The sequence below is a fragment of the Anguilla rostrata genome, chromosome 4 (genome assembly GCF_018555375.3).
Source record: "Anguilla rostrata isolate EN2019 chromosome 4, ASM1855537v3, whole genome shotgun sequence".
NCBI lineage: Eukaryota > Metazoa > Chordata > Actinopteri > Anguilliformes > Anguillidae > Anguilla > Anguilla rostrata.
In genome coordinates, this window is record NC_057936.1 from 49,648,026 (window position 1) to 49,674,457 (window position 26,432).

Sequence of the window (26,432 nt, forward strand, 5' to 3'; positions counted from 1 at the left end):
CTGTTCGCAGGCGCCACAGGGCCACGCTGTTTATGTCCAGTGCTAGGCTGTTGATTTCTGAGGAGATTTGCAGCTATCATACAAATGACCGGTGAATATTGTCTGTTGTTTCAATAATCTTGCTGTGCTTTGGAGAATCGAGTCGAACAGCAACAACATGATGCTGCTGAGCTGTTGGCTGACATTGTGCATTGTACATAGGGCAGACTGAATTAGGTTTAAACCGATAAGGGCCAAATCACCCTGATTGAAAAGAGAGTAATTGGGTTAAACTGGGAAAGCCTTTTTTCTGTCTATCAGAGATCAATGATAAACTGTAGCTCACTCTGTCAGGCCCACTCTATTGCATGACAGTTACAACTGAAAATGCAGGGACATTTGTATAAATCTGGTTTAAAATCATATAAAAAGTATTCTAAAACTTTAAGCACCAACAAAAGCTGAGATTGGATATTCTAAGAAAAGCATGGGGTCACCAGTAGCTGAGGAACTTTATCGACAGTCTACTGTGTAGGAAGCAGGCTTCTGTTTGAGCAAATAAAATACTGGAATTGGAGGAGGCCAGGTTTTTTATGTGGTTATCCTCGTAATACACAGAAGAAATGAAACAGTCTGTAAAACTTGTTGTCTTATAAATCATCCTCAGCGAACAGCACGCCCCGCGTTTCCCTCCGTGAAGGCGGTCGGGTTTATTTGACGGCTGAGTCTGGGCAGAGTGCTTGTTGCTGTTGGCTGGGACCACGGTGGAGCCTGGGGTGGGGGGGTGAGGTGGGGGGGGGGGGGGGGGAGGGGTTGGATGGAACGAAATCACAGACCGCATAAACCCACGGATGAAATTGCAAATAAATCCGTGGCTCATCTTCAAATCAATGCAGACATACCCGCAAGAACCTGCTAAGCAACAGTGGCAAATCTGAAATGCAGTAGGTAGCCTGTGTTATGAGGGATTACTGTGTTCTGTGCCATTGTTTTTTGTTTTTTTTTAACACTAGCCGCACCGAGACTTCTGTAAAGCTGTTTGCTGGTCGTGTAATTTACCTTTTCTTACCTTTTCTCTCAATCTATGCACTAGGCATGACTGTGAATGACGTTTGTGTGCATGTACAAAGGGGACAGAATATGGGCAAAGTATACTTCTCCACTGATGAATAATTCAAACAGAAACAATTGAGCTTTACGTTGCCATAACTGCCCACCTGGGTGTTTCAGACCGTGGGCTAGGTTGCACATGCTCAGTTACTGCTTTATTGTAGCAGTTAGGCAGTATGCTTTAAATCTTTATTTCTTTCACGCAATAAATCTTTATTTATCCTCCCTCCTGGCATCCCGTCCAGTCTTTCTCCTGTTTCTGATTATAAATATCAGAATGCATAGCTTATGTTCAGGCTCAGAGCTACACGATGCTCTTAGTGTGAGTGACATTCCAAGAGATGTTATGGAGGATGTATCCTAATGCATGACTAATTGTAGCCTGAAATTAATTTCTCTAAAACGTGTGCATATGTTTAGATGCAGTGTGAACCTTTAAAACATGTTCTTTTTAGCCAGGTGACCTTTATAGATGATGTCTTTTTCTGGAATAGAAGGGACAAATGTACTTCAAAGGAGCCAACAGTGCATCAGCACTGGTTTGCAATGCCATGATGGCTATATGATTGGCTTGCACAAACATCTTATGCACTGATGCTTTTTCCTATTCCTAATATTATTCCTGCCCTGTCACATAAAAATGAACAGGACTGTTTTTTTTTTTCCTTCAATAACACTCGAGGCATAATTGCATGGTAACCTAAAATGGAATGAGAAAATATACTTTTGGTAACATGCTGTTCTCAGAATTGCTGAGTAAAGTATTTCTTGCACAGTGTTTGTGAGATTTGATATATATTTGGACCCAGAATATTTCCTCCCCTGCAAATCAAATGTTTTATCTAGAGGTGCTTGCCAGAGATTGTCTGAAATTAGGCTAATGTGTACTTTGAGTCGTACGCTGTGCCGCCTGCAGTGCAGCGTAGTTAACTGTAGTTGAGCATACTGGCATGCACTGTAAATGAGGTTTGATTGTGAACTGAGACTAACTGAGGCAGAACAGGGAAAGGCTCTGACATTGCATGGGACAGCTGCCCTTATAGGAGGCAGATATGTCAACAACTGGCTTGAGCGTGTGTGTGTGTGTGTGCATGTGTGTGTGTTTGTGTGTGTGTGTGTGTGTGTATGGGCGTGTGTGTGTGCATGTGTGTGTGCATGTTGTTGGGGTAGGTCCAAATAATGGCAAAACATCTCTGTCCAAATTAAGCATGCAAGAAAAATAATCCTGGAGAGAGGATAGAAATATGATCACTTCCACCCTCTAACTCTGGCTGAGGAAATATGCAGTTTATGCCTACTCAGGATTTATTGGGAGTGTCAGGCCAGAGTAGAGATTGTTTAATACAACATGATCATGTAGGATATTATCCTGTATAATTATATCCATAATAATACTTATATCCAATTATTTCCCGCTGAAGCATATGCTCATCTGCTGTAATTATGATGCAAATATAGAAAGAAAAACTCATTACCTCTTTGAAAGCATAATCTGTACTGCTAATAATTTAACAGTAATGCATTACAACATTAATGCCTGTCCTATGCCTTAATATCTACATTACATTTTGTAACAACTTACAATAAGTAATTTGAACATATTTATGTACTCTTTTTACCACCCATTATTAAAAGGTTGCAATACAGATTTAATGATTCTGTCGTGGTGTAACTTTAATATGCATTAGGCTGACGTTATGACCTTTAATAAATGTAATGATACATGAGTAAATGATAAACAAAGTGAAAGAGGGTTTATAACACAGTAATGTAATATGCGGAGCTGGCTTAGACTTGGTCGTATGAGAAGGTCTAGCACAGAAGGAGTCGTGTAAGGATAAACAGTCTAATGAACATTCTGGAAATGACAACCATGTTTACTATTCACCTTGGCCAAATTGGCAGGACTTTCTTTCCTGCCAGTCAGAGATTGCGTTTAGGAAGATCTCGGTGGCTAAAATGAGTTTGTTCTGCTCCCTGTGTGTATTCTGCCTGTGGTTCCCGATGTTCTCAAATTAGGCGTTTTGCCACGAGAGAGCTGCTATTATCAGGCGGGCAGGGCTCGGCTCCTGCGGGACTGGAAATGAAACGCAGTTAAAACGGGGCCGAGGATCAGAGAGAAGCCACATCCCGCGTGGAAACACAGCGCTCTGTTGTCTACCGCTGAGGAGGAAAACGTCCCGGAGGGGCCGGACCAGGCGCTGCAACCCCCCTCTCCGCCATTTACCAAACAAACCCAAACACGCCGAGTGTTAGGGCCTCGGGTTGGCATAGCCGCTAAACTGCTGGAAATGTGGCTGCTGTTGTTTTAGCAATAGGTGTGTATTTTGGGCTGAGAAGGGAGGCTTTTATAAGATAGTTACATGTCAAGAAACGTGTTGTTTTTACTATGTAGTGAGGCATTTGAGGGGATTTTGTGCTGCTATTCATAGAAATGAAGTAAATGAAGTGTGTTCTGGGTGTTTGGCTAGACAGAAGTCTTGCCATGTTTTAGTGGAAATGTTCTCATCCTCTGCATTAGTAGCAGTAGCTCTCTCTGTTTTGCATCTGAAACCCTGGAAAAAATCCCAGCTATTATGCGGAGAAAAGCAGCTGCCTTATTATGTCCACTGAAGCATTAAATGGGAGCCTTGTAGCCCATTAAAATTAATACGCTAGTTAGGAATGTGATGTTATTATAAAAGTAGTGATTAGCAAAATGTTGCAAACATTTCTGCGATGCATGATGGAACTCCTGACAACTGTGCTCCCTTACTTTGCAGGAAAGAATATGCAGATCTCTCCTCATAGTTTGATTGGCAGTAAATTTCTGGAAAATTGTGAAAATGTGTCAGCTTGTAATTAATGGAACTCTGAGGATCTGAGGAAACAGCCCTCCAACCTGCTGTGAGATGTTGTGAATAAAATAACCTCGGCTGCATGCCCCTTTAAAATATTTTAATTGTCCAACCCACAGGCCTGGAAGCCATATTGCTTGAGCACAGTTTTGTGGTACGCTCTACTTCAAAAGAAAGAGTGCATTAACTAACGGGGATTTCAGTTCTGTCGCTTTTATGTTTTTTTTTCCCATTAGAAATGCAAATATATTTGGATGAACAATGCGTATGTGTCAGTTAGCAGACCATATTTGAATAATTTGTCCTGAAGCCCAATTGCATTAAATTTCTGCTATTTATAAATCTGTCACATTCACCCTGTTTGCACATTCAAATAGGCAAAGAAACCATCATGTTTATGTAATTTTTCAACCTTATTGGTGTTCATATCCTTTTAATTGAATGTACAAATTCAAAGGGATACAATGTGAATTATTGAATCACTTTGTGGACTGTGTATTGAACACATTCCATCTGATGACCTTTGTTTTTACTGCAAGGAATTGTGGGTAGACAACATTTTGCCTTAAAAAAGATGGTGTGGGGAGGGATGGGGCGGTGCAGGCGAGCTTCCTGTGACCCTCCTGGGATTACTTCCATGGCAACCAACAGATGCAACCTCCAAGCTGCAAAGTTATAAAGGAGAGCCGGGGCAAGCGCAGAGGAGCTCATGAATAATGGAGGCTGTCAGCACATCGGCGGATCCTGCGAATAAAGATGGCCGCCGCGGAAATGAAAGGATTAATCAAAGGGCAGATTGTGTTTACACCTAAAAGTGTGCTCCTCGGTGTCCCGAATCGTATTTCCTACGGGGGTAGATCTGGGCTCAGATCTCAGTCTGAGAGGGGAGGCGAGCGGAGGGTGCCGTTCCTTTTTTCCCTGAGCGGAGGAGCCGGTCCTGAGACTGGGAGGAGCCACGGGCCTACTGCTGTTCAGTATGAACGGTCGGTTACGTATGAATATGTATGGAGCGCCGCGTGGCGTGGCGCGGCGCCAGAGAGGACCGTCCTCACGTTGCGCGGCTCTACACAGTCAGTGGAAATGAATGGGTGTGTCGAATAGATGTCTTTGGATAATTGAACACCCTGCTATATTCACGCGAGACAAAGCAGACCTGCTGTCTGTGGGTCCCCCCCCCCTTGTTCCTGCGTGTTTCCTATTGCCGCAGGGATTCTTGTTTGAGGAAGAAAGATGCCTGGCTCGTCCAGATTTCAGTGTGAACATCGCCTGTTGACCTGAACTGCTCTTTATTGTAGGTGATCAGTACCTCTTCACAGCACTCATACAAACTGTGTACCTCTTGAGATATATCAATATTGTTTTTTTAACAAAGGTATTTACATTTTTTTGACATAATGCAAGTGTCTCGGATGATTAAAAGTTGCAGTGAAAACATTATTTTTAAAATATAATTTATTTTCTTTTAATTGAATGTTCTTTTCAGTGCAGGCTTCATTATATTCTCATAAATGGTTTTTGAGATTAAGACCATGTGTTTAGAGACTCATGTCCACTAAAGGGGACATAAATGAATTGCTGGGTCTGAGGAGGATATAAATGCCTTAATGCTATATTTACAAGTCGACCTGAACAGTGCACTTCCATCATGGAGGCATGGATGTTCAGGTGACACCACATGAAGGTCCATGCTAATTGCTCCACTGGCCTACATAATAAGATGGGGTTGTATAGTGACACAAATTATCTAATTTTTACTCTGTTTATATGTGTAGTATGCAACCTGCCTGTTCCATGTTACTTTCTGCACAGTGAGGTTTGTTCTGGAGTAAAACTCTGATAGCTGTCAGACAGTTAGCCCTTGGGTCCTGGAGACACTGGTGTTCAGGTCAGAAAGGATTCCTCAACAGAAACAACTTCTCTCTTCTGAGGCAGATTGATTTCAGGTGCATTTTTATTTCAGATAGACACTTCATTGAGTCTCCTTTGGTCTTTTTTTTTTCTTCATTATTTGGACCAGTGCCAGGATTTGTTAAGGCAGTGACATTGAATCCCAGAAGGGAGATGGAACAGAGCAGGCAGGGATGACAGCTGAAATGGATGTTAACAAATTAATGCTGGTGCCAACCAACCAGAAAATTGATTCGTAATGTCATCTCCAGAAGTTGCAACTGAACCAGACTTTGGCTTATTAGCAGAGTTTTTAAGAGCACATGAATTGCCCCGAACAGAGTAAAAATAAAGGAAGGCTTAATATCACGCTGCATCAAAGGAGATTACAGTGTCTTCAGAGTGTAATAAGAGTTGAGAGATGTGGTTGATTGAGAGTGTTGAGGAGACTTGGGGGTGCTATACTTCATAATAATGTGTTTATGTGGAGTTTACAGCTGAAATGAACTGACAGAATTACTCTTTCTTTTTGGGAGCCTGACATTGAAACTGCAAATACATTACCACTTGCATTAACAAACCACTCCTGAATACTGTACACACAAACACACACACACACACACACACACACATATATATATATATATATAATATATTTTTTTTAATTCTATTTTTTATATAGGTCATAAATACATCAGGCAGTGTTCTATAGGTGTGTGATTTCGCTCCCTCAGAATGCAGTGCTTAAACAGATGTTCCCTTGAAGCTTTTCCAGCAATTGGACAAGTGATAGGATACGCGTGATAAACTCGCTTTTAGCCTTGATGGTGTCTCTGCTGTTAAGGTTTCTTTCCGAGCAGGCAATTTGCTCACGCCTGAAGGATGGTGATTTTAAGTGGAAATGCTGAATTTCCCTGTCTTTTCAAAGCTGGGTTTTTCCCTGCCTGGTCCTGTCAGGGTGGCTGCCCTCTAGGCTCTGAGGAATCTGCTCTGGCTGATCATGGCCATCTTTTGCAGGTGGAGTCGGTGGAGTCATTCATTTTATTCGTTAAAACACTTCGCTTTTTCCTGTTGTTTTTTTCCCCCCTTTGGACCCTTACAGCATTACCAGCTTTTCTCTCTCTCTCTCTCTCTCTCTCTCTCTCTCTCTCTCTCTCCCCCCCTCTCTCTCTCATGCTTCTTTGGAGAGCTATATATACAAAAAAGAAAAAAGATCTGGATCTGTACAGTGAAGGACAATATCATGGTTTATTGAAGGAACCGCAGAAAATGTCTGCACCCCCACGCAGTGTCTGATGCAATTTGGTTATCGTGAAGCGTTTTCTCTTCTGAGGCGGAATTGTGTTACTAAATGAGGTGTTCATTCCTTAAGATCAAGCATGTCAGAAGTTGAACACCCACTAGTTCCACTTGCTCTCTTTCACTGACATGAATACCTTTTAGACTATTCCAACTGATATCATGGTTGTCAAATTATGTCATGATTAAATTGTATTTGATGTCATGCTGGGAAATATTTGAAAGAACAAAATGACCAATTGGCCTTTGCCAATTACATTTAACAACAGCAATATACCCTTCTGTCAACATTGTAGGTTGAATTGAATCATCCTTAAATTGTAGGGGAGAAAGCCAGGTTGACCTCAGATGAACTGGCGTTTAAGAGTGTGCCTCCTTCTTCATATTCCCTGACAGTGTAACGGTACATTTCCTGGCTCCAATTTGTCTTCAATCTTGCACCGCCAAATAGAGCACAGGCATCGCATAGCACTCTGTCCTATATTTATGTTACCGTGTTAATGGCTGCATTACAAAGTGGTGAAAAGGTGAAATTGGTTGTTTGTGCATTCTTTCAGTATGCTCTGGTGAAGCAATAGATGAAACACACCGCCAGAAGCAATCCCATGTTTCCTTGAAGAAAAATGTAGAATCTTGTTCCGGGTTCAAAATAGAAAGAGCTTAATAAGCGATCAGCTTAGCGCATGTTTTGTGTGCTGCAAATGACCTGTAGATACACCGATGGCTTCCTCAGCTACCTATAGGAGATATGACAGGCTATTATATTAATGTGTTGCTGGCTGTCCTATGGGTCCTCTGTTGAACAAAGTGAAAAAAGAGACTGGCTTGCGAGGCTATCCTGTGGGAGACGTGCATGTGTCATCCCAATATGTCAGAAATGCGCGCTGCCATGTGTGTCTTCTTTATGCTGCTCTTCCTTCAGCCTGGAATTTGAAATTCATCTCCATATTTTCAATACATTTGCTCATGTCCAAAATATTTGCACATTCTCAACTATGAATGAACTAGCTTAGTGTGTAAATGAGTGATGTGCATGGGCAGCGTGGAGCAAGTTGTTGGGCAATTCTTGCCGTAGCCGACCGTGGTCTGCCTATGTAATTGCATTCTTGTGCGTTTCCATAAGCAACAAATAACATATCACACATGTTCTCATACTCATCCAATCTCGTGCATTTGTACCTTATGGAACCTGTGTTTTGTAGTTGTCCCATGACCATGAAATGCACTTTTGTACGCCGCTTTGGATAAAAGCATCTGCTAAATAAATGTAATGTAATATAATGCACACACCACCAATGGAGCACCTTTTTAAACCAACCATCAAAACCTCCAACCTCCATTGCTGCTGCTTGCCTGCACTGCTACTGCACAGAATTGCACTCACCCTCCACCATCTTTTTAGATCTGCTTGTAAATACTGGAGGGCTGGGGGGGGGCGGGATAGGGCGGGGGGAGGGGAGATGTAGCGTGCTCCCTGGTAGATAGGGTAGTGCATGCTTGTGCATGCACTGTAGTACCTGAGGCAGATCCATTCAGCGCCAAACCAAAAATGTACTTACATATTCATTAAAGTGATTAATCTAAATACACAAGTTGGCCTGACTGAACGATATTTAAATGTACTAAATATACTTACATAGTAAGTGCATTTAATCCAGCTATTGTAGATGAGTGAGATGTTTAAATTAAACTACTGTCATTATAAAAGTATTTCCTGATTGATTTAGGAGAGACTGTAAGGCTGAGGGTTGTATTGATATGAATGTATCTACGGTACTACCTTGCTTTATTTTTCAGGCAAATCATCAGGGAGATAAATAGGATCCTTCTGAAAATCGCCTTGTGCTTTAGCTTCTGTGTCACTAAGTGAAAGCTAGATTTGCTTTTCGCTGTGGTGAAAGATGCTTCTGCCATTGACATTGGAATGTTTCTTGTTTCTGAGAAACTGTTGAGGTGTATCATGGTAAACGGCCCCTTTCCCTCCACTGCTTATGGTGATTAATTTCCGACACGACTGATGTGCAAGGCTGTGTGTCTCAGTAGAAAAAATGACACTTCGGTTTCTGTTATCAGTGAAGCTGGTTATTCAAATGCTTGCTGGACACCTATAGATATGGTTTATTGGGGAAAAAACAATTATTTTGATAATTAAGATATGCCTGACCCTTAATGAGCAGATATGTTTAGTTCAGCACTGAGCTGTTCCGTGTTCTTCATTAACAGTGTCAACGGGAGGGTGCTTTTCCTCCAGATTCACAGAATGGTTTCGTAATGAGATGCATTTTCATGCACACAATGCATACAGAGGAGCCCAGCAAATGCAGCTGACCTTTCCCTCGCTTTTACATTACAAAAGAGAGCACTGGAAGTTGCTGGAAGATGAGAAACTTGGGAGGAAGTGGAAGGTTAGAGCTGACTTTGAGGTGAAATGAGATTTTTTTAATGTATATTTGGACTGAGACTTCCTGCCTGGTCAGGGTTTATGGGCCAAGCAACGTCATCCAAAGTCACTTCTGGTCAGCTGACTTCATACAACAGCTGGGGTTTCTTCCCCCCACAGCCAGGGCTCTCTTATACTGTCTTTGTCCTTCATCTTTTAACGGGTGGGGTGGGTGGGTAAGCAAATCATATCAATTTGAGAAGAAAAGGAATAAAATGGAAGAAAAGCTGAATGTGTTTGTAGCCACAGAGGGAGACAACAGTTTGATGTGCTTCTCTTCCTTGAGTTGTTTTGACTGAATCTGGAGCATAAAAGGTTGTCTTGTGGAACACTGATTTGCACAACAATGGCAGCTGGGGAGCTTGGTCAATGGAGACGGGAAGAGTCCCACTGAGGAGGAGGGCTAATGATGTCCAGCTCTCCCCAGATTAGAAAACGCCCCATTGTTATTGTTCCCTTCTGTGGCAGGGCAGGGCATTCTGTTTGCAGACTGGCCACTGGGTGGAGGACTGGAGGGTGGGTTTAAGGGGAGGGGGGTGGGCGGGGGTGGGCAGTAATGCGCCCATGGCAACCATGCGCGCGGTACGCGCACCAGCGCTAATGCATTAGCATCACAATCAGCTGGAGCACAATGCTCTCTGATGTGTGTGCCAGGGCTGTGCTTGCCGTTTCAGTTAATTAGCTGCCTCTCCTCTGGTCGCTGACTGGCTGCCGTGTGGTCGATAATGTATGCCAGAAATCCACGCGAAACTGTTTTAATATGAAAAATGTCCATCAGCAGTACCCCCCATGTCCCTGGCAGAGTCACAGGCTGCACAGTAAGCTTGCTCAAATTTCACAGTGATCACTGGAGCATTGATTTATATTCATTAAGCTAATCGTACAAATGGTGCCATTTTGCAGAATTTTATAATAAAAAAATATGGACAAAAAAGAGCAAACTGCATGTCAAAATACATTAAAATGTTAAATAAATGAAACAACCTGATTTTAATCATTTTCAGTCTTGTTTTGCATACAGCTGTAATTGCAATCTGTCACATTCAGCACTGTACATCAGTTTTCACTGATGACTGTTAACTGGCTCAAAATTGACTATTCAGCATGTTTCTAAAAAACATTTTTTGAGATCTATATTGCTGAGCTTCATGTGTCATATTTGGAATTTTGGATTCAGAAATAAGGAAAAATTTGACCCAAATAGAATGAAGTGAAAATGGAAATGTACAGGGACCTGAGAATTGTAACCAGGCAGATTTGAGTGCATGTCCCAGATGGACAATGCAGTTGTAACCTTGACTAAGAAACTTGCATTGCCCCAGTACTTTACAGATGGGTGGTTTTTTCTGTACATATTGTACTGTTAAGCTTGCACAGGGAAACTGATTGTTGCCCGGCTTTTTAGTGGAAGGGTCAGGCCCTGATTTCAAACTGTTAGACAGACCCTTTGCTCCTGCACCCCCGCGAGAGAAGAGAGAGAGAGGGAGAGGGAGAGACCTGTCCTTCTTTGTGTGTTTTTGACCAGCTTTATTCAGTAGGTTGCATGAGATGCTGTTAAAGTGGTGTTGGGAGTGTTTGCAAGCCTGACTTCTTTCACTGACCGCAAAATAACTGTTTTTTTAAATTTGTGTTATGCTACGGATTAGTGGACATTCAGTGGACCTGATATTGGCCTCTCTTTCCTTTAATTATGAATAACTGTCAATGTGTGCTGCTTGACAGAAACAGAAAATGCTGAAACTGCAAAGCCACATATTTTGTATTTCTGCATTCCTGCATTTTTGCAATCTTATTTCTGATTTTACAGCTTTACATTGAAAACACACAGGCATTCTGTTTGACTAATGAAGTCAAATGGTAGCAATGGCTGTTGCCATGGCGACGCCGAGGTGGATGGGGTACCAGTAGCAACGTGTAAGTGAGAACAAAAGCTGTGATTGTTTGGGGAATGAAATCTTCCCTCAGACATGGTGCCATATCTCTGCTCCCTCTGGTAAATAATGAGTGATTGAAAGAAACATCCTCATTATTAATATAACCATGCCCAGAATCCAGCATCTTGCTAATTTAAGAGAAAACTCAACATAAGTGTATAATTATCTAGTAAAACATTCAGGGAATAATAAAAACTTGGCAATATTTCCAACATCACCATTTGTATTCTCGACAATACACTGAAAATGAGATATTTATCTGCTGATGACCACATGCACAGTGAAGATAGGGCAAGTCCAATTCCAGACACTTCAAATAGGTTGCGCTCATTAATTTACATGACCCAGCTCTGTATGTTGGTTGTGAGCAGATAAGCTGATCTATTCATTTTCATTTTAAGTGTTACATTGCACATTGATGGATTTGAAAAGGTGTCAGTTTGGTCTATCATGAGCTTTTCAGCATACAACATGACGTTTCAGATTCACCCAAAATTCATAATGTGAATGTAGTCAGTCAACTGGGAATACCAGGACATAATACCATCATCTTTTCTGTAATTATTGTTTGGAACTGTGTTCTCTGATTGAACCACCTGTTATGATACAACAGAACTATATACTTTCTCTTGCTATTTCCTTCTGGGCTTAGCTGAGATGGTCTTTCAGGATGGTTTTTAATACATTACCTCAGCCACATACAGCTGTGTTCTATTTAGATTGCACTAGCATAGTTATGACCTAACGTGGTACAATGTATAAAATATTATATACCACTGATGATAAGGTCATCATTTAATTTATGTATGAAATTTGGGTAGGATTTACTGAAATTAACTCTCCAAATTGTGTGTTATTAAAAAAAATAGCACTTGAATTTCATCGTAAATCACATGAAAGAGCAAAGTGTTAGGTGGATCCAGGCAGGTCTTGGTATGACCAGTATCAGCTCCTGAGTAGAGATGGCTTTGGAAGAAACTATTTGAGTAAGTAACTGATGAAGACTGATAGGATGTGGTCTGAAGGCCACAGTCTTGCTAATCGATTACATCCCAGTCAAAAAGAATCTCTCAAACCCCGGTCACACTTAAGTAGCCGGTGTCATGTTTGAAATTAGGCTCACTTGTCATTTGACCCTTTGAAACCTCAAAGCATACCATCCGGGCCATGCAATTATCTGAGAAAGCAGATGAAAGAGGAGCAAAGCCTGGTAGAGTGGCTCTGGAGAATCTGCAGCCAGCTCCAGACGTGTACTTTTTTGGTCTTTCCCAAGTTCTGATTATATCTGCTTTTACATTTAAATGTTAAGCATTTAAATGTGATGCTTAACAGCAGTGTAGTATAATGGCTAAGGAACTGGTCTTGTAACCTAAAGGTCACAGGTTTGATTCCCGGAGAGTCCCAGGAAGGGCACTGCAGTTGTACCCTTGAGCAAGGTACTTAACCTGCATTGCTTCAGTATACATCCTGCTGTATAAATTGATGCTATGTAAAAGTTGTGTCGCTCTGGATAAGCTAAATGTCTGTAATGTAATGTAAAACTATGGAATTTCAAGCATACACACTTTTGGATTAATCCCACATATGTAAAATAAGTAGATGTAAGTGTACCGCATGATGCACTGTTCTGCATGTTATGGCATCCACTAGGTGATATCTCTGATCCATAGTTTCAAAGATCACACTGTTTACAGTTCAGGTTAATAAGAAAAGCTACTGAAGCAAACACCTCCATTCTCATATTTACTCTTCTCTTTGCCAGCTCTGCCTAACGGTAAACCCTTGTCAATGAAGTGCCTTTGCAATGATGAAAGGTGATTGAGTGGGGACTGTATCACTGATTTCCCTGACAGTGCTTCGCCAGCACAAGTGGAACACTCCACAGCGTGAAATGTCTACAGGATGGCGTGGGGGCTAATATTCCCCTTTGCACTCAGGCATATCTCTCACAGGGCTGAGCAAGTTTCCGCTTCTTGATCTTCAGTCTACTGATGAAGCCTCCCAAGATGTCCAAACAGGCAGTTCAGTACGTCAGGCCAGTGGTAGCAAATATGTGTCTGTTAGTTTGCAGACAGGCCTGTTTGTTTAGGCTTTACAGTGCATACTAGATACATTGTTAACATGATCCCAATACAGTGACATGTACAGGTGTTCATTCTGCTTTTGATGCACTTCTGTCTCTCTTACAGAAACATTGCATGTGCATACATTTTCTGTTTATTTTCAAAAAGGTAAGATCACAGGCTTATGCTTGCTACTCAAGCATCTGAATACAGCTCACTATTTGCTGTGGGCAATGGGACGCCTTGTGATCTATATTTAAAATCCAGGTCTTGCAATAATAGTTTCCCATAAAAAATGTCTGCCAAGCAGCTTCCGATGAAGGAAAACCACCTATTTTCAAAAAGGAGGTTGAAACTATTTTAGAAGCGAGTACCAAAACAGTGTGCACATATCTTCTTTAGTGTGTGCTTCTGGAAAAAATGAGCATTATTAAATTGCTTAGTAAAAGGGTGGAACAGGCTGAAACATGCAAGAATTTCTGGAATTGGGAACCAAGTATAGTAGCTTTTTGAGGGAGTGTGTTTTGTTCATTTTTAATGTGAATACTTGTGATGTGTGGTACTAAAAACTACATTTCAGTGACAACCATTCTAGTGCAAGATTTGGCGCATTTCACTTTTCATTCAAGCTGGGAATGTTGGGAGAAAGATAATAGCGCTCGATGAAAAAGACTACCCGTTTCTCTCTGGCTCACATTGATGCATGGATCTTTTCTGTTGTACCATTGTTCAATATTTCAGCATGCAGATGAATTCTGCCCAAGCAATTCAATTGCCAATGAATTCTGACAGCCAAGAATACAACTAGACAGGAAGTGACTCGTGCAATGTGTCCTGATGCCTCTGGTCTACTTATTTAGTGCTGGCTCTCTTTCCTTTAACATCTCCAAGTGAAATGGAATTCAGCACTTAAGAAGATCTGCTAATTTAATTTGCAGAAATGAACAATATAATTAAATAAACAGAATACCAACCTATCTATGATTAAATATGCTTCAGTGCAATGATCCTGACCTTTTGTGAACCAAAAGGAAATTAATGGTTCACTTATCTTTTAGAAGTAAACCGCAGTACTATGTTCTAAAACCTTCAAACAAATGAGAGAAAATGACAAAATTACCAACTGCCTTCTATACCAAATTACCTGACAGAGAAAAGGTAGTGTGCTGCTACATCTCTGATATTACTTACACATTTGCAAGTTTTGTTTGCAAGAAATTTGGCAATAACAAGAGATCATACTTGTTAGCACTGCAAATAGTCTTTGATGAAATCCAACATTGCCTAAACCTTCTGTTTCATGACCCCAAGTGGCTGACTAACCACAAATCAATCATCTGTGGTGATACAATATCAGTATATCTAGGGAGTATTTGCATAAAATATACATATGAAAGTAATGGTGATATAACAGTAGGAATTATGATATCTGCTAGAAAAGATGGTTTCTGGTCTTACTTAGCTGTAGAAATTATTTTGAATGTAGAGTCTCAAACACGTTATGGACATTGCATGGATATTTCCGCCAAAGGTATTTGCAGGGCTGATTCAATTCAGATGTTTCACACTAGATACTCACCACAGGTCATATTACGGGATGTAAAAACAAATCACACCCACATGACAGGCCAACATGAACACAATGGCTGTGTTCTGCACACTGGAAGTGACATGCTGTGTCCTAGGTGTCCTAGGCATGCCCAGTTTTTGATTGGTACACCCAAAAATTGAAGGTTCTCCCCCCGTCTGTGATCTCTTTCTCTGTTCTCCCCTTCCCCCGGTCCGCCCGCAAATTTTTCTGGTACACCCACGATTGGAACTGATTCTGTCGACTCTATCATTATGCCTCATTCTGACAGCATTGTGAATAGTCATATCGGTTCCCCGTTTATTGCCGAGCTCTGAATTTGCACTCTGCTTTTTAGACTGACAGGTTGTTGATATTGGCATTCTCATTTCTCAGTTGAGGATGATGTTTGACTTCAAAGTCTAATGCTGCTAATTGTCCTTTCCATCTTCGGCAGAAAGCACCTGAGTTGGCAGTCTCAAGGTGACTGAGCTGCCCGTCGATGGTTATCGTTGTGGAGATGGTCGATGCGGTGCTGCCAGCTTGAGTGACAGTTCAGATTTCCCGTTGCTCTGGTAATTGGCCTTCCAAAATGTCTCTGTTAACCACAATGCTTTGTGGGTCCTGTTTTTCTTTGCATTGATGGAGAGTGGCTGTCCATTTCCCTTGCTGACTGGCCTCTGTCTTGCCAACAGATGGACAATCTGTACAGTATAATCCATCACGGTATCTTTACCATCAGATCTTTCAACAAGCCCTACATCTGTTTTCTCCTCAGTCCTCACCATGCACTTGTGAAGTGTCGAAACAGACATTCCATTACCCGTTCAGCCAATGAAAGGGCGACCCTCAAAGAAATGACAACTCAACCCCTAGATCCTAACAATATTGCTTATCATTTGCTTTTCTACCACCATAAAAAATATGTGAGTTTCGCCTTCAGGTAGAAATGTTAGTGCTTCATCACTTGTAAAATGTTAGTCAGTTTCAGCAACATGCGCCTTTGACCCTTTGTGTCTTTCACAGTTGAAATTCATCAGTGAAATAACAACAAATCCAACAAACAGTGTCACAAGCTCTCTTTGAGTTTCGGTAACCTCTGTACCCAACTATTTGCCTGCCCAGTGGTCATGAACTTTGGTACTGTGGTGCGGACAAACTTTATTTTGAGGGTTATTGGAAGGAAACATAAATAATATTATGCATTAAATTAAAGGTACTTTAACATTGCTGTGCGTGATGGTAGAAGTTCCACCATTTGTGTCATACGTGCTGTTGACATATTTAGTGCTGTCCTGGTCCTCATCATATTGCTGAATTGTTTTCAAAAGCATGGCATATCTAGTGTGATCAGCAGTTGTGTTCAGTCGTTGTTAGAGTAGCAAACCTTGCCTAAGGTGCTTCTTCTTTTGTCTTTATGTTAGTACTGAAGAATTTGCTATCTGAAACCTGTGACATTTAATTCACGTGAAGGCTCTTTTGTGTATGGATGGCTGGGATGGCAAATGGCTTTTTTTGACATATTACAAATGAGTGGACGGCATCTCCAGGGACTTAAATCTTGTTCAGATTTGCCAGCAGCTGAGCTAAGAGTTGTGTGCAAGGGCCATTGAGAAATGAATTACTTTCCTCCAAGAGAGAGGGGTTCTTTGGCGAAGGGCTTCACATCTCTCAACCATCTCACGATTCCCATTTTATATGGAAATGCATATTAATATTGATGATAAATTAGAATCATGACACATGAGGTTGCGTATCTTTTGATGAGCCCTTGTTTCCATCATAAATCATTTGAATGCAGAACAGTACAATATGGCTTGTTCAGATACCTCACACAGTAAACCACACAACTTTACCATGGATGCAAATAGATATTCGTTTGTGATAAACAAACCAATAATATTATTTTCTGGAAAGGTTTAATTCTGTCACCGCTAATGAAGATATCAAGACTACAACTGCTTTTAAAGCCTTAAACCTCACAATATTGAGAGAAAGAGGCCTTTGAAGTTAGTTTTCTTTCCTTTTCTCTAATGTCATAGAAATAATTAAATATGTTCCTCCTATTAGACAAAATTAGTTAAGAGCAGACAGGTAAGGGCCCACTTAAATTAAGTACCATTGTAAGCCACTGTATATCAGTGCTAATTTTGTACAGAACAATGTAGCCAGTTCAGATGATGCGTGTAAACAGATTAGCATGTCAAATTAGGATATGCAAATTGGTAATGCTCCTTTTCAGGCAAGGTTCATTTCTCTGCCACATCTAATGAAGATATAATCACTGAAGATGCTTTTAAGACCACCAGTGTCAAAACAGTGAGAGAGAAATAAGTCATTTGAAGCTTCTTTTCTGTCTGAGATCAAATTAAATGCTCCTTCTGAAGAAAAAGAGTGAGGGCACAGGTGGTACGTGCTAACAGAAGGCTCAAGTGTACACAGTGAAGCCAGCACACACATCCACATAATTATGGAAGGTACCCAAGCCACAATTATTTGCCAGTTTTGAGTTTTGATTAACTTTATAATTAAGGATGTTTTTCTTTGTTGTTTGTCGAGATTGTTTTATGTGCTGTCACTTCTTTTCAGTGAAACTTTCAGTACCTTTGATTAAAACTTGCTTGCTTGTAAAGCTGTGCTGCAGTGCTTGTTGCCGGAATAAGACAGTGTTCATGGTGTCGAATTCATCATGTTATGTTAAAACAGTATCGTGTCATTGCTTCAAATAATTGACCTGATTATCTAACCCCAGTAAAGTCATTTTATCTGTATCCTTTTTCTCATGGCAATAGGCTAAGTCACTAAATCTAATGTCTCTGCTCAGTTTTTTTCAAAGTGCCATGAATGATCAATTTTTTCAGTCTTTAAATGGTAAATGGTAAATGGACTGCATTTATATAGAGCTTTTATCCAAAGCGCTTTACATTTGATGGCTCTCATTCACCAGAGCAGTTAGGGGTTAGGTGTCTTGCTCAGGGACACTTTGATACGCCCATGGCGGGGATCGAACTGGCAACCCTCCGACTTTCCAGACAACCGCTCTTACCTCCTTAGCTATGTCGCCCCATAAAGGCGTAGAAAGTATTTACCAGAAAGTATCTACCACCTCATGAATCACATCTATGTCAGTATGTCCACTTAGTCTTTTGCACAGCCAAAAAACCCATTTGTTTCTGTTGAGATGGTAATCTGTCAAACTATGGGAAATGATACAGCGAATGTAAGGAACTTCAGAAGCTAGGAAAAATCTTTGCATGTTATTCTCACGTTCACTAAACCTCAAAGCCAAGGCAATCGTGTTTATGTTGGGGTTTTAGCAAATCAGTGCATATATCAGTCATAAGACAGGTGCACTGCTGAATCATAATCTCTTTCATTATTTCAATTTTATGTCTATATCTGTCTTAAGAATAACATTATTCTTATTTAATATGAGGTGCTGGACATGCCAGTGTTTTGGCATTGACAAGAGTGAGCATCATTGTTGTTCTTTCCCTGACTGCACTTTGACTCCAGGCAGCAAACATTGATGTCATGTGCTCAGCATAAGGTCTACTAACCGGAAAAATGTGTTGTTTTAATTTTGGGTTCAGTGCTTTATGTCAGACAATAGTTGGCTGGAAAAGACACTGTAGGTGACTTAGCAGCATGGCAACATAATACTTTATGGGTTATGATTGTTCTGTTTGTTCATTATTCATGTTGTAGACTGGAGCTGAGATGAAGATGAAAGAGACATTTTCTAGAGGGAGTTTCTCAGGGTACAGAATCATGCTGGCCAGACCAAAAAACTGTCTGGTCCTACAGCTTCAGTTCTGAATAGGTCTGGCCTGTTGAGATGGAAATGTTAGATATTCTGTCTTTCCGTGAAGAATATATCTATTTTGAAATTTACATTTCATGTTTCTCTTCATAGTTAACTTTAATTATAACCTTGGGGACAGTGTTATCTGGTGCTTAGTGTACATACTTTCAAGAAGTATGCATCTACTTGGAGCAGGAAGTTGGACTGGGTTGTGAATGTTGATAATTAATGAATTGTCCAGGGGCTACCTGACAAACTCTTTGCTCCAGATACCTCTATAGCAGTTCTATATTTGGCATGTATGGTGTGTAGCACTATATCCAATATCAATGCTATGATAATAGTGGTACATATTTTGAAGGTTTTCTGTCATACTGAGACTGTTGAGACTTACCACAATGTGTCACAGTGTGTCTTTTAAACCAGTACTGCAGTGTTTCAGTTGAATTTTTGCATTGTGTTATCATGAATGCCTGCAGCCACAAAACTTACTGGAGGGAAATGCCTAAATTGGACTCACTTTTAGTGACATAGGGGATTACAATGACCATTTATCTGATACTTTGCTAATAAACAATGAGTGCATTATTTTCCAACCTTTTTATTTCTGTTTTTGTCTTGTAGTATTAATAAAATCCAAGTGGTATTAGAGAAAGCTGTGTTTTTAAAGTGATTTAATTGTGCAATTAAGGTTGGACTTAAATGGATGCATTAAAATGGCTGCACTTTTGGGGATTCAAAAGCAATCAATTACTGTTTGCAATAAGCTGTGTTCAAACAGCATTAAGTTCTGAAAACAATAGAAACCCTTGGTGGGCATTGGCCATCCTATCCTCACAAGCCTGCTGAAATGTATTGTATTCTGTGATCAGACTCATGATCTGTGTGCAGGTTTGTATGCAGCAGTAATTCTGGGTATGCAATAGGGGTTTGAGGCAGTCACTGCCTCGTACACTTGAGGATTTATTTATTCCACAGTGTTCCAAGGTTCAGTTGATGTGTGGTTTGCTGACGTTCAGATCAAGGTTTCCGGAAGTTATCTCACAGATCAAAGCTTCATCCAAGCAGCTTCTACACTTCCACTTTGTCAGCACCTGTCACCCCACCCTCCCCCCGCCCCCCTCAACCGCCCCCACCTCCAACCACCCGAGCGGGATTGACCCTCTCCCGCTGAGCCCCAGTGCCTGGGATTGGCTGAGTGAAAAAGAGCAGAGGCTTAATTTCCTGTTACGCTACGTGCAGCTTGTAGCTGCCTGATCACAGCCAGTCTATCATCAGAACCTCTGACACCAGCCCATTATCTGTGCAATTGCTAAGAGTATTTGCCAAAAACATTAAAAGATGTAGCATTTTTGATCAAGTGATAAATGGTAATAAAACTAAAAGTCTTTCAAAGGGCACATATGGTTGTTGGCTGAGAAACATGTAAACAACAGTGAATGCAGTCAGATGAAGCAATCATTTGTTTCACCAGTCTTCTGAGGGCCATTGCCTTGTTTGTTTATACCCGACAGCGTTTTACAGTTTCATTTGCAAATTGCTGTTCCTAGTAGGCCTGCATTGATTTAAGGCTCCAAATGGCTAGATGTCAAGCTGCAGTATTAAGGAAACATTAAACATCTTAAGGCCACCACCATAAAATGTCATTTGGCATAAGTGGAGCACATTTAAATGAATGTAGTCGTAACCACCATAAATTCCATTAAAAAGTTGGAGAAGAAATGCATGAAAGACAAAAGATTTTGTGAAGCCATGCAATTTGTACCCTTTCCCGTAGTGCTCTTTTCTCAGTGAGATTCGGACAGTAATGCAGGACTTTTATTCCGCTCTCCAGTCTCTTTTGTGTGACATTTAAGATGGAGGATTCTTCACGGATGAGTGTCTGGCAGGTGTTGTGGCCAGCGGAGCACTCTGTACATTCACAGCTGGCTGGGTGTCGGCAGGGACAGTCACAAGTCAAGCCGTAAGGGTTGCCGTAATGGGACGTGCCATCCGTCATTTGTCACCACTGTGCTCGTCCATCACGTTGATTGTGATCAATGTAAAATATGGCCGGTGTGCCATCAGCCAGCTGCAGTGGCAGCGATCAAGATGTGTCATCATTCACCGGAGTCAAGGCCAAAAGCTTTGCAGATTCATATTTACAAATGTCTGTATTCACAAATCAGTTGATTCTGTCTGCACATCCCCTGTGTGTCTTATGCGTTATGCTTTAAGGTATTGCATGTGAACTGTGTTTTGATTCAAATGGCGCCTCGACGGCTGTTTGCAGATGTGCCATCCAGCTGGCACCTGGATGCTGTTTTTGATGTTGACTTGAGGAAGCAGCCCATGAAATGATATTCACCCTCACTGACTGATTGGTTGGTTTAAGCATTCAATGCCATTCTGAGTGAGCATCTCTCATACTAATTAAGTTTTACCTTCCTGTCCAACATAAAAATCATCCATCTTTCATCTTGAATTTCATCCATCTGAGGTGCATGTGTTGTCTGGTATAAATGGCAGCATACTGGTATATCACAGGCTATGGTGGACCGTCCTCAGAGGTCTCCAAAGATAACTGCAGTTAACAAATTAGAATCCTCCAAAAATACTACTTTCATCTATGAGAGTTTGAATTTTAGCTGGGGATTGTGGAGTTTAGATTTTTGAGTAATGTTTGCCCCTGTGATGTTAAAAATTGTAGGTAGGCAAAATTTGAAGTCCCTATTCAACTTCAACTGTGCTCCACCAGCCAATGTGATGAGTAGAAATTACACATCTTGCAATTTTCTGGTATCTCAATAATAGCGGAAAAATGAACCACCATAGCTAATTATCTTATTTCATAAAGTTTCCTTTGATCATTTAAATTATTTTTGAATCTGCATGGTGGAATATAATAATGTTCAAAGTCATAGTAACAAAATAAAATTAGATCAGAATGAATAACCAATGCGAGTGAATATCTGCTTTCTTAATTTTTTAATACATTTTTTTACGCGTAGTGAATGGAAGGTGGAAACATCCCGGCTCCACTTGCTCACCTGCCACTTTATTATTCAACATATTACTGTTTTTCTGACTGGTTTTTGAGTGCTCTGGGCAGATATATATTTCTGTCAGTCTGAATTTTTGCCCATGTAAAAATTCATTGAAATTGTATCACAAAAATGTTTGCTGTGATAATATTGAGTAATAAATATCACAGTTCTCTGAATTTTCCTTTCTTTTCTTTTGTCATTTTCTTTCTCTACTTATTGAGTATGATGAGAAACGGGTATTAAAATTGTTGCCACTTCAACTAATACAAAACAAAAAGAACTGCTGTGCTGTCAGAGCACAGTGTAAAATAATTGAAAGCATTGACTGTTATTTATTTTGGAAGTCATACTGGAAAATTACCAGGATGAAAAGTGTGTACAAATTCTAAAGACTACTTCTGTAATAACTTTCTCAAATAATTCATGATTATTTTCAATTGAAACATTCAAGGCATGCACTTGATTGATTTCTGTATCGTTCTAAATGAATTACCCTCTGAACAGCTTAAATCATAACATTGCATTATTTTCTGATAGCTACCATTTATTGTGTATGAACTTTAGCTAAAAAACTTATCTTAGAATACCAAGAATAGCAAATGAAAAGAAAGATGCAGCATTGCTGTACATTAAGAATACCCATTGAAGCATGGAATATAACCTTTTGTGGAAAAAAAAAAAACAGTTTTGACTATGTGTAAGATTATTTTGCTTATTAAACTTCAAATTAATCAATCTATCGCCACAAAGATGTCATGTTATCGCAAGAAAACAAGTTAAAATAGTTACGCCATGAAGCTGTAATCTCAAATGTGTTTGTGCTTTTATACTGATAACTTTTATTAACCAATGAATCTCACTATATATGAAGTATGCTACTGTATCTATTAACTCTTGTAGGGAGATCTGTAGGTTCAGAAAGGCAAGTTCATTGCTAAGTTATAAGCAATGTCTGTGGTCTTGCCTGTGAAGATACTTACAAGTGTCAACTTTTCCCAGTTTGTTTGACAGGATAAAAAGACCATCTAAGGTGGTCCTGCACAAAGTAAAATATGCTTTAAATAATACAAAAATAAAAATAATAAAATGTAAGAAATCAGAAAAATAATTTATGCTACACAATTTTTACTCAAAGGAAATTTATAATATTCCTAGACAAGTAAACATGCAGACATAAGAACCTGTTATAAAATATTTGGTCAAACTAGTTGTTTGGTATGTTTTATAACTTTGGTCTTGAATGAGTAATTTGTTTTATGAAATGTACTGGTTGCTAGTGACGATGGCCACGAATATCCATTAATATATCCATGGGGTTGGGGAAGGGATGGAGTGAAAGCGAGACAGTTCTGTTGTGCTGTTGATAGTTCCCTTCCTGTTTCGGCTTTCATCGTTTCCATGGCCTCGGCCCTTCTGTGATGTCACGCAAGTGCTACGAATTGCACGTCTAATTGAGAGGGTGTGCTTTGTATTTCTGAAGAGGCCGGAAAAAAGGAATTGAAAACAGAAGGAACGACAGTACCATTATTGTCTTCTGTCAGCATGTATGGAGGCAATAAAAAAATAAGAAGACACCCCCCATTTGTGAGATAGTGACCTATTTGTGAGCTAAAGGTCACTAGGCTTTTTATGATAAATTATGAAGCATTGGCTGTCTTTTGTAAGCATGGGAGACAAAAAGGAGACCAGTGTCTCTATGGAGGGGGTATATAAGGATTTTTATTATTCTGAATTAGCATTATACAATGCGATGATCTCCCAAGTACAGTCCGATTTACAGCGACTTGAAACGGCTTACTGTGCTCTGACCTGATTCAACCAACCAGCTGTGCTACCATTCATTAATTATAATGAAAGGCCTGTGTTTCTCGTTGGCAAATGTAGATCGGGCAAATGTAAAACTCGATTTAAAATAGCTTAATGTCACAAAGTGATTTTCATAAAGTTTTGTGTGTACAGGCTAAGCCTTTGTCCTTTGCAGCATGCCCGGGCCGTTTGCACAATTATGTTTTTATGTTGGTGTCACAGAAACCTGCTGTGCCAGCGTGCAAATGAATTGCAGCTGTGTAATGTGAGATTTGCACAGGGTGAAGCACTATGGCCAGCGGAATGGTTTTTGAAAGTGAGCAGCTGACCGGACTAATTGACATTGCGGTGTAATGGAGTTGTTCTGCACAGGACAGTGCGGCGATGATGGCTTTTTAATGGCCTGCGCTAGATTCATGAGAGCCGCGTCCCTTTATATCGGCTACACTGGGGATAATGAAGGAGTGGCTGGGACCCAGGTGCCGAGGTGGCGGCTGGCTGTGTTTTCATTGGTCCCTCACTGCATCTAATTGCTGGCAGCTGTTGGGCAGGGTGGTTATGAAGTGCGGGATTTGGGGGACGGCCTGTTTCTGCTCCCCTGGGGCCTGTGCCGGGGTGCAGGCAAGGCCAGGGGGTTAACAAGCACAGGTAACCGTGCAAATAGCACCCGCACAGCCACTCAGGAAGAACAGGCCTCCACCTGCTACTCAGAATGATCATGGAGAATGTAAGATTTAATCAGTAAAGAGACCCGGGCAAAAACAATAAACGGAACGACTGCAGCAACCATCCCAGTGCCCCATAGCACATTTTATTAATGTAATAGGTCATTTATTATTTATTATCCAGCATGGCTTACAGGGCTGTCATGGCACAATATAAAAAGTTCATTTCATTCAGGGTGTAAGAACAAAGCAGGGGTAGAGAATAATACAGACCTGACTGGGCATGACAATAAACCTACTGTGCTGTACAGCACAGGCACGTATGCTTGCAAATGAAGTCCAACGCTGAGACTGGGGTCACTGGTTTCCTGCATGCAGTGAATTCTGAGTAGTGCGTGAAGTCAAAAGATAACTTTGAGCATTAATGCCCTCTGAAGCTTTTCATTAGAGGATTAAAAAGCTGGCCATTTTAGAGCTTTGAAAGATCTCAGGAAACTTTCACAATATCCAACTATGATGCCTAATCTCCTTGCAGTCTAAATGTTTTCACAATGGCTTGTTAATTATAAGAAAAACAGCGGTTTGGGAAGATAGGGCAACTGGTTGACTTTTTAATCATGCTGGGAAACTTGCAGGTTTTAAGACTGCTTCAGTAACAGGATGTTGAGTTACAGATAAACAAATTGCCTGTTAAATCTTCTGCTTTTCTTTTTTCCATGTGAAAGCTTTGACTTTTTAGCTTTAGCTTTTGAAGAGTTTGTGAATTTTTTTAGCAAAGGATAAAGGTTGCTACAAGTGAAGAAGCAGGATAATAGGACTTATGCAGAGAGAATCTGTTCCCAGAAAGGTCAAGACTAATTCAGTTTTGCAGTGAGAAAAGTTATTTTATTCTTCCAAGTGAATGTGTACTTTCATGGTGTCTTTTGTTTTAGTTGTTATGCATGGGGTTCACTGCTCTGGAGGGTATTTTTGTCTCTGAGATGTGTTTGAATTAGTGACACTTTCTAACCACTATCGTTTTCTTTCTCTCTAGCTTGCTTCATTAGAGCGGCAAATCTTTGATTTCCTTGGTTACCAATGGGCTCCAATCCTTGGAAACTTTCTTCACATAATAGTTGTCATTCTGGGCCTCTTTGGAACTATTCAGTATCGGTCCAAATATATCATTGTGGTAAGTATTCATTTGTGTACTTATTTGACTGAGCTTAGATGTAATTACACACTCGATGTTTCAGTTTTTGTGAAGGTCAGAAATCAATATAGTCTTGTGATCTTTTCAAAGACCTTTAAAATTAGTTATGACAGCAATGACAAATAATATACTTTTACTGGTATGTCTGGTAATCCCAATTTACATGTATTCCCCATTGCCATAAAGCTAATTTCGAAAAACAATTTCAAATGACATGTTTTTGCCTTGGATGCAGGTTTTCGGAAGAGAAATCAGTGTGCCGTGCCTTTCAAGCTGATCTTGTGTAGCACAGTTTAAAAAAAGTTATATTTATGAATTGATTCACAAATCCTTTATGTTTGGAGTATGCCGTATAGTTGTTGTTCCCAGGGACATTAGATTAGACCACATTGCAAATGTAATACATTCCTCACAAGCGACCCCGTGAAGAGTGTAGCTAAAAATGCAGACCTTGAATTGATGTTAAGCATTATAGACCGTCACTTTGTAGTTTAAGTCAATTACATCTCCTTTGCCTGCATGTGGTGCCAGACACTGTTGGAACTGTACCATATTCAAAATGAAAAGGAAGCTTTAATCTAGTGCTACATGATGTTATGATTCATGAAGCCTTCACAGTTCGGGATTATAGGCAGTACATGCTCGGCATGCTGATGTGATGTAAATAAAACTGGTCATAATGGAAATATATTGTTTGATGTACAGTGTACAGGGGGCAAGTGGGCTTTCTAAACAGAAGCCTGCAATTTTGAATCCTGCAGTTCCCTCTGAATAATAAACATTAGCAACAAGAATTGCTTCAGTATCCAGCTGTAAATGGAT

The 26,432-nt window shown here is 40.4% G+C and overlaps 1 protein-coding gene across 6 annotated transcripts in view; it reads left to right on the plus strand.

The window, feature by feature from the left end:
- The window catches only part of LOC135253558 (sodium/potassium-transporting ATPase subunit beta-1-interacting protein 3), an 89,074-nt gene that overhangs the window by 13,951 nt on the left and 48,691 nt on the right, over positions 1-26,432 (plus strand). For 5 of the 6 annotated variants that reach the window (XR_010329650.1, XM_064332989.1, XM_064332985.1 and 2 more), the window contains exon 2: positions 25,452-25,589. The exons of the other annotated variant lie outside the window; for it this stretch is intronic. Coding sequence is in view for 4 of the 5 variants with exons in the window: in XM_064332989.1 (XP_064189059.1) it covers positions 25,452-25,589 (138 nt within the window). In the remaining variant the exon portion in view is untranslated. The remainder of the gene's footprint in view (positions 1-25,451; positions 25,590-26,432) is intronic. 6 annotated transcript variants of the gene reach the window in all.